Here is a 7,963-nt window from a genome sequence, read left to right on the forward strand (position 1 = left end):
TGTTATGATTCAAATGTATGTTTCCAAGTTGAGATTGAAAATTGAGGTCATTAATAATATCTTGGGTGCAAATGAGAATGTCTTTGACGTAATGTCCACTTGACATTATCAATATTCATCCCTTGTCACAACAAATAATAATAGTTAGGAGTTATAGATTACTCCTATGCTCACAATAAAATACAGAAGGGTTAAAATTAATAATTCTTTAAAAATAATTTAAAATATTTGGAATCCTATAAAAACCCTTTAAATAAGTAGTTTGATCTCAAACTTAACGATTTATAAAAAATATGAAAAATATAAAAAAGTTTGGGAAGCAAAATATTTGAAAATAGGGTCAAAAATGTCATTTTTGTGCATTTTGGCACATGTGTCTTGGCTCATGATCTATGCACCGTGGCACGTGGCACAGAGAGGTCAATTCATTCTTGACTCCTTCATCTACATTTTGTGTGACTACATATGTCAAGGGTTAAGCACTCCAAACTTAACACTTTCTTTTCTCTTTCTTTGCAAGATTGGATACTCTAAAGTATAAAGAATAATGTTGGAGGCCCAAATACTAAAAAAACCTATGGAAGAAACCTTTTGCTCACATATGTTGGAAAATTTTGGAAAGAATGATGCAAACCTATTTATTCAGAAGAACACATCCATGTTAGATGTCATGACAGGGACACATGCATTATGGCATGTTGTACACAAGAATGATTTGTATCACTACATTAACAAATTTGATATGGAGGCGATCTTATGTTTCTTTTCAAGGAAAGAACTTTGATTTTTTCATAAGTGGGTCATTTCCATATTGTAGTCCAAATTTAAGAATTGGTATTTCCACCATGATTTTCAATAATTTTATAGGCTGATTTAATGGAGAAGTTATCATCAAAAGAAAGTCTCCAAACAAGAACATTATTATCTCCACAAGGGAGGTTGAACAAGTAAAATGAAGCTAACCACATCATAATGAAAATAATGATTTATTTTTCTGTATTCCATCCACTTAAAGCTAAGCGAAAATTTGAGACTCTAGCGTAAAGGATGGATTAGCTTTAGAGGAGGTGTAAGTAACAACATGCTCAAGCAAAGGTGACCACCCATTATACTAAAATGATATTTGATCTCCCTTGCTCACTTTCCAACTAACATGAATTTTAAAGGTGTGCCAAGCTTTACAAATACTAGTATATGTGTAAGAGGAGAGACTTGTTTTGCAGACCAATGGGATAGTAGGTTTATTACATTTATATTTATCCTAAAGGATTTGAATCCAAAGACAATTGGGCCTAGTAATAATACCCCAACTAAGTTTCATAATGAAAGTAATATTTTGCTTTTTGATTTTTCTGAAACCAAGGCCTCCACATTTCTTCTCCTTAGTAACATAATCTCAAAAAAGAAAGTTTGGTTTTCTAGATCCATTTGAAGAGTCTCAAAGGAAGTCACTAGAAATTTTCTCTAATTTAGTGAGGACATTGTCTGAGGGAAGCATAGTCTGCATGGTAGAGCTAGGAAGGGTTGAAAGAATAGACCTTATGAGGATAAATTTTTCAACATGTTAAGATAATGGTTCTTTCAAGAAGATAAATGAGAATTTTTTTTTGCAATAAGGGGAGCAAAAAATAACTTAGATGCTCTTTCAAGCAAGATGAGAATCCCAATATATTTGCCAAAATTTTCAATGAGAGGAATTCCTAAATCATTACTGATTTGTAAGGCTCTATTTATGTTGACATTTTTGGAGCAATAAAACTTTGATTTAGCATTGTTGCCTTTTGGTCTTGAAGCATTGCAAAAGTCAAGCAAACACTTTTGAACGATCCCAACTTGAATGAGAGATGCATATGCAAAAAGTAATAAGTCATTAGCAAAGAATAGATAAAAAATATGAGGCCCATTAGTTGTGAGACTAATAGGTTTTCAGTCTTTCATATTAATACTACTAAAATTCATTGACTTAAATGTTCAATGCAAAAGATAAAAAGATAAGGAAAGAGAGGATCCCCTTATCTAATGTTTCAAGTAGGATTGAATTCGTGCAACGATTCTCCATTCCAAGAAGCTTTTATTTGTGCAATAGAGACGACTGCCGTGATGATCTTCTTGAAATGGATATTTATACCAATAGCTTGTAGAGTGTCCTCAATGAATTTTTAGGAAAGTTTATCAAAAACCTTTTCAAGATTCACTTTAAGAGTTATGAAACCTTTTGTTTCCTATTTTAATTCTTATGAAGTGTATAACTTCTTGAACAATGATGATATTGCCATTGCTCTGCCTACCTTGTATGAAATTACATTTGTTGTCCCCAATTAGATGATTCATACACACTTTAAGATTGTTTAAAAGAATCTTAATGATAATTTTATAGCTCACATTATAGAGAAATATATAAAATTATTTTTAAAAATATATGTTATTAATCTATTTTATTTTATTACTACATGATTCTCAATTTTTGGGTGTAAGTTATTTTAAAGTTTTAAAATTAAAAAAATGGAATGTTCTATTTCTAATCAATTCAAGACATTCCAATCAAATGAGGTTGGCTGTATGTTTTTTCCCCTTAATTTCTAAAATTTTTTATTAGTTAAATATATGTATGTATGTAAAAACTAATCTCTTGCAGGATGTAGAGGCAAAAGAAATACCCGTAATGTCAACAAATATTGATTTAATTTTGTAAGGATTTAACTTATAATTTATAAAGCTAAGAGTTTTAATAGGTTATTGATATGAGAACATTATTTATAAACAATTTGTGAATAACTTTACAAGTGTTTTTTGATTTTGGAAACATGCTCAACCTTGATGAACTCCTAATCCAATTTAACCAAATACTTTATAATAAAAAATGGCTTGAGCTGCCAAAAAAAAAAAAATTACCCAAAAGAAAAGATATGCGATAAAGTTTTTCCCCCTTCTTCTTTTGCCGGCCGAAGAAGAGTTTTGGTCCATCCATTATGAATGCGTGTAGAGGTCAATAGTTAGGCTTCCCCAAGTACTAATCATAAAAGGCAAGTGCTTTAGATTTGGGAATCATTTTTTTTTATTCCCACTTGCATATAAATTGAGGCCCCTTCCCTAATTCTTTTTGTACTTTTGCAAACTGTACTTGATCTAACGCTTTCACATTGGGAAATTAAGTACAATTTCTTTTTCTTTTCCTTTTAACTTCTTTACTCTCTTTTTTTGGCTAAAAACTTCTTTAGTCATAATATTACTTGATAGAAGCTCACTGAAAAATATAAAATATACAGCAAAGTGCTATATTCATAAATTGTGAAATGTGTTGCTTATTCTCCAAAATTTATACAATGTATGAACGACGTAATTTACTGTATAGTAAAAAATAATTAAAAAATCAAAATTTTCACCTTAAAAAGTTCCCATGAGTAAATTTCTAAAATTCATTGCTTCAAAACAGGCCTTGTGGAAATATATTACTTCCTCTATTCAAAAATATAAAGCATTTTTTAAAAAATTAAATGTTACAAAATATAAGACATTTTAAAATTTTTAAAGTGTAATTATTACCTTTTTTTTAAAGTACTCTTATTGATGAATGACTTTATGTTTATTATAGAGTGTGTAATAGAGATAAATATAAAAAGATAAAATTAGTTTAAAATTAAATAACTACTTTATTAAAAAATAAAATTTAATTAAAAATATTTTATATGTTTTAACTGAAGAAGTATTTTCGAAAGATAACATATTATTTATTTAAACTTAGAGGTGAAGATGACTGGGGGTAAAATGATGTCTTGACCGGGCTCGTCATGGCATCCTTTTGTGGGCTTATGTAAAGGCCCAGATGTGGTCGAAATGAAAAGCAATGTTATCGCTGCCATCTATGATTAATATTAAATATTTTATAAAAATATATTATAATCAATACAATGCGAATGATGCTCCTATTTTTTTATATTATAAAAAAAATTTCAACCAGCATTAGTTAGGTATTACAAGATCTAGAAACATAGGGGAACAAGAACTAGAGCAAAACAAATAACGATGCTTCTATTTAATTTGATGAATTTACTCCCTAGAGTGCATCTCTCATTTCTGTTTTTTATTCTCTAAATGTTTGGCTTTTGCTCTAACTTCCAATATAGTATACAATGCTGAGTAAGTCTGAACTTTAGAAAGTTTATATATTTTCTCTATGGAAGGAAATCCTCGAAAATTGATATACACATATTTATGTGAGCAAATTCCCATCTTATTATTTTTTATAAAATATAAACTGTTCTATCTCTTTTTTAAAGAGTAAAATTTACGAGATTTAGGGATTTTCAACCATAGAGATCCACTCCCTTCTGTGAAAATATTTTATGAACTAACCTTATAACAAAACTCCAAAGATTCTCACGCAAAATGTCAAAACACTGCAGAGAGAAACAGAGAGAGCACCCACGGACCTCTTTTTCTGTACACCACTCTGTGAACTGCACTATCTTCAATTGTTTAGTCCACGCACACTTGTTTTCTAATACAAGAGATCTTTTCAACTCTTTCACACATGTATTTCACTGTCTTATCCTTAACGGACAGAACAATTCTGCAGAGGGGGAAAAAAGAACAGAACAACCTTCATGTACATGAAGGTTTTCATGTCATCGTCAATCAACCTGGATTGTGGATTTTTGCTGTAAACTATGTACATACCTCCCGGCCATTTCTGAATTATTAGAGATGATACAAGGGCTACAACTTCGCTAGACTAAGGGTGTGGCAAGTTGAGGTCTTTGATAATTGTGCGGAAGCTATAAACATGATCACAAGCCACAAGGGATCTCTAGATAATTGGTCTTTCATAGTTGCCATGTTACTATGAATTTTTCATAAAAGAGAAGCAAATCAATGTGCTAACTTGCTAGTTAAGTTTACTCATGTAACCAATTCTTATTTTTGTATTTTTAATCGTCATGGTGGATGATGAAAAGCAACAGCGAATGCATTACTCTACATCTGCAGGGCATAAATTATATAAAATGTTAAAAAAAAAGAATAATAATGTAATGTATATAGGTTTTTTTTTTTAACTCAAATATGTTTCATGTTTTATTTGATTTAGTGGATTCAAAATTATTAGAGCAACGAGGGCAAATTTGTAAAAATCATACCAACGACTTGTTTCCGAGTTGAGGGGTACACTAGCCTACCCTCAACATTGTGCGTCTGCCACTGATGAAAAGGGAATAAATAACACTCAGTTGAATTCATTTAGTGCATACACCATCATGCCGCTTACATTCATGCATCATCATTAACTTGCATCATTAATACATACACCATCATCACCACCACTATAGCCAGTACAAGGAACAAACCTACAAGTAGACAGGAAGAAATTAGAAACAAACACCTTATCCTGCGAATGAACAACCTGACACCAACATTCGCGCATCATCGTTCACTTGTATTATTAATACATACACCGTTATCACTATGGCTAGTACAAGGAGCAAAGCCAGAGGAAGATCAAATGAAACTAAAAGAAACAGACACTTTATTCTGCATAATTTCTTATGCTTTTCTTCCTCACACACACAGAAGAAGAAAGTAGACTACTAGACTTGGAGGCATATATTATAAGGTACATCAAGGGTCCTCATGGTGCTTGTTGGCAACATTGCATTGCCTTCTGATCTCACCCTTTGAACCAGTAAGAGGGTTGTTTTCAGATAAGAGAGTGATGGCTCTGGCAAAGTGCTTGAAGAAATAGTCCTGGCTTTTGGCCATCTTCTTCACAAAAGGTCTGGTCCTCTTGTCATAAGCTAGCTGGTGATCCACTATCAACAAACCCTTGTTGTCCAGTATGTTCCTGTAATAGTTGTTGTCCAGAATCATGGGTGTCCCTCGGTCGTTCCTCACATACTGCACTGCCTTCGGGTCAGGAATGGCGTCCGGACACTTCTTGAGCATGTGAGGGATATGGTCTGGGTTCAGTTCTGGGTCTACCTCTGGGTACAAACGGTGCACCAGCTTCACACAGTGGGTTCTCCCTACACTGTGTGCTCCTGTTCAACACAATCATCACTATCACAAACCTTATTTCTTATGTAAATGTGTATGTACGTGACTTCAATTCTGATAATTTAGATCATAAATATCTGTAAAAGTGACAAAAAGAAGTAAAAGTGTTAGATCTAAATTTACTTCACCTCAGATCCTCAACTCTGACGAAGTCACGTGAAGTTCTGGATCACCATTTATTAAGAGAAGTTAATGTATACACATTTTAATGTTTGCTTTTTTCTATGATTCTTGAATATATATCTCAAATGCAGGACAGTTTTTAATGTATATATATGCCTTAAAGATTATATCAGAACTTATTGTGAATGTTAAAATAGTTTCTGATATGAGATCACAATGAATGAATGAACTTGTGCTTTATGTTCTCTCTAAGTAGAAATCTTCAAAATCAAACCAAACCAAAACAGGCAAAAAACAATTTTTTACTTGCAACAACATCGATTTAGCTTAGATTACTTGAGTGATAACAAGTCAAGGTTTTTTATTTACCCAGAAGTGCAACAACGCCAGGGGTGTCAATTCCCATGGCAGAGAATCTCTCGAGAACAACAGAGATGCTTTCATTGTGGTCTGGGAGGTATTGTTCAACCACATCAGCTCTGCTTCTTCTTCCATCTCTTCTTCCAGTTTTAAGTGGAATATAAGGTCCTCCTAGCTGCAACAAACTAATTTCAGAAACAGTTGCATGTGCAAAACAACTAATTGAGTAATAATTGCTACTACTACACTATGGATCCGAACAAATCTGGACTTGTGTCTCTCCTAACTGTTCTGCTGTGCAAGAATGCAGCAAAAAGATAAGATTTTGCAGAGGTAAATCTGGTTTTAAACTCATTTCTTGTTATGAGTGGACTGAGAATTGAGAAATTACCGCAACAATGCCGTCTCTAGCAGAGAGAACAAGAATGTCAGCACAGGAAACAACTCCAGGACACTCTCTCTCCACAGCTTCTTTGACGGTCTCAATGTACCTGAAGTTCCTCAAACCAAAGCTTCGGTCTGTCTCCTTCTCAGACAAGGTCCTTCTTGTGGAATCAAGAAGCAGTGAAGCATCACAGCTCTACACCACAAAAATACCCAGAAACCACATTACTAAAAGATTTTTTTTAAATAAAAAAAGGCAGAATCTTGGGAGTAAAAGACAAGAATCATTCTGGGGTCAAGAGTGAAAACCCTAAATGTCATTGGAGAAGAAGGAGGGATGAGAGATGAACCTGAACAGCACAGTCATGGAAGATGTTTCTGAGCCATGAGAAAGCAGTGTTCTTATGGCGCTTGTAGAGAAGTTTGACCTGTTCTCTGATAATGTCTTCGGCTTGAGGGCAAGTTTCCTTGTAGAAGTTCATAACAAGGCCAGGATCTTGTTCATGTTCCTCAGTCTCAGCAAGAACGGGACTGAGTGACACTGATGAAAAGCAAAGCAGAACCAAAAAGAAGATAGCTTTTGGGGCCATTCTATCCAACACTATCAGCTGCCTCCTTGCTTTGCGATTCAGAGAGGACAACTCTTAAATAACAAACCAACAAGGTGGCTGTGGCAATTAATTGTCACTGAAACGTGTACCGTTTAGGGACGTTTGGGATTTTTTTTATTCCCAAGTTGGTGACTTTGACTCTTCCGATTTATGATTTTCCGTCTTAGCATTTATGGTAAGCCGGAAAGATGCAGGTATCTTTTTTGGGAAACTTTCACGAGATGGCCCTTGACCAAACTTATCTATAGTTAACACTTCTAAAATTCGGATACATCAGTCCAATATTATGGGCCTCATTTGGATAAAATTGAAATTAAATTTGTAAAAAAATCATATAAATCACCTTAATTCCATCAAATAAAAACAATTATCATAGGAAAAATAAAAAAATAATGTGTAGAAATAAACAATTGATATAGAAAAAAAATTTACAACTA

The 7,963-nt window shown here is 33.2% G+C and overlaps 1 protein-coding gene across 1 annotated transcript; it reads right to left on the minus strand.

The window, feature by feature from the left end:
- Positions 1-5,211: 5,211 nt before the first annotated feature.
- Positions 5,212-7,547, minus strand: LOC129297137 (peroxidase 42-like). Its single transcript, XM_054935507.1, has 4 exons — positions 7,266-7,547; positions 6,923-7,111; positions 6,541-6,706; positions 5,212-6,032 (listed from the first exon to the last, which is right to left on the minus strand). The coding sequence occupies exons 1-4, from the start codon at positions 7,503-7,505 to the stop codon at positions 5,614-5,616; spliced, it is 1,014 nt and encodes a 337-aa protein (XP_054791482.1). The 5' UTR covers positions 7,506-7,547; the 3' UTR covers positions 5,212-5,613.
- Between the last annotated feature and the right edge of the window lie 416 nt (positions 7,548-7,963).

The sequence above is a fragment of the Prosopis cineraria genome, unplaced genomic scaffold (genome assembly GCF_029017545.1).
Source record: "Prosopis cineraria cultivar Desert tree isolate PC_DT_omini unplaced genomic scaffold, ASM2901754v1 PC447, whole genome shotgun sequence".
Lineage (NCBI taxonomy): Eukaryota > Viridiplantae > Streptophyta > Magnoliopsida > Fabales > Fabaceae > Prosopis > Prosopis cineraria.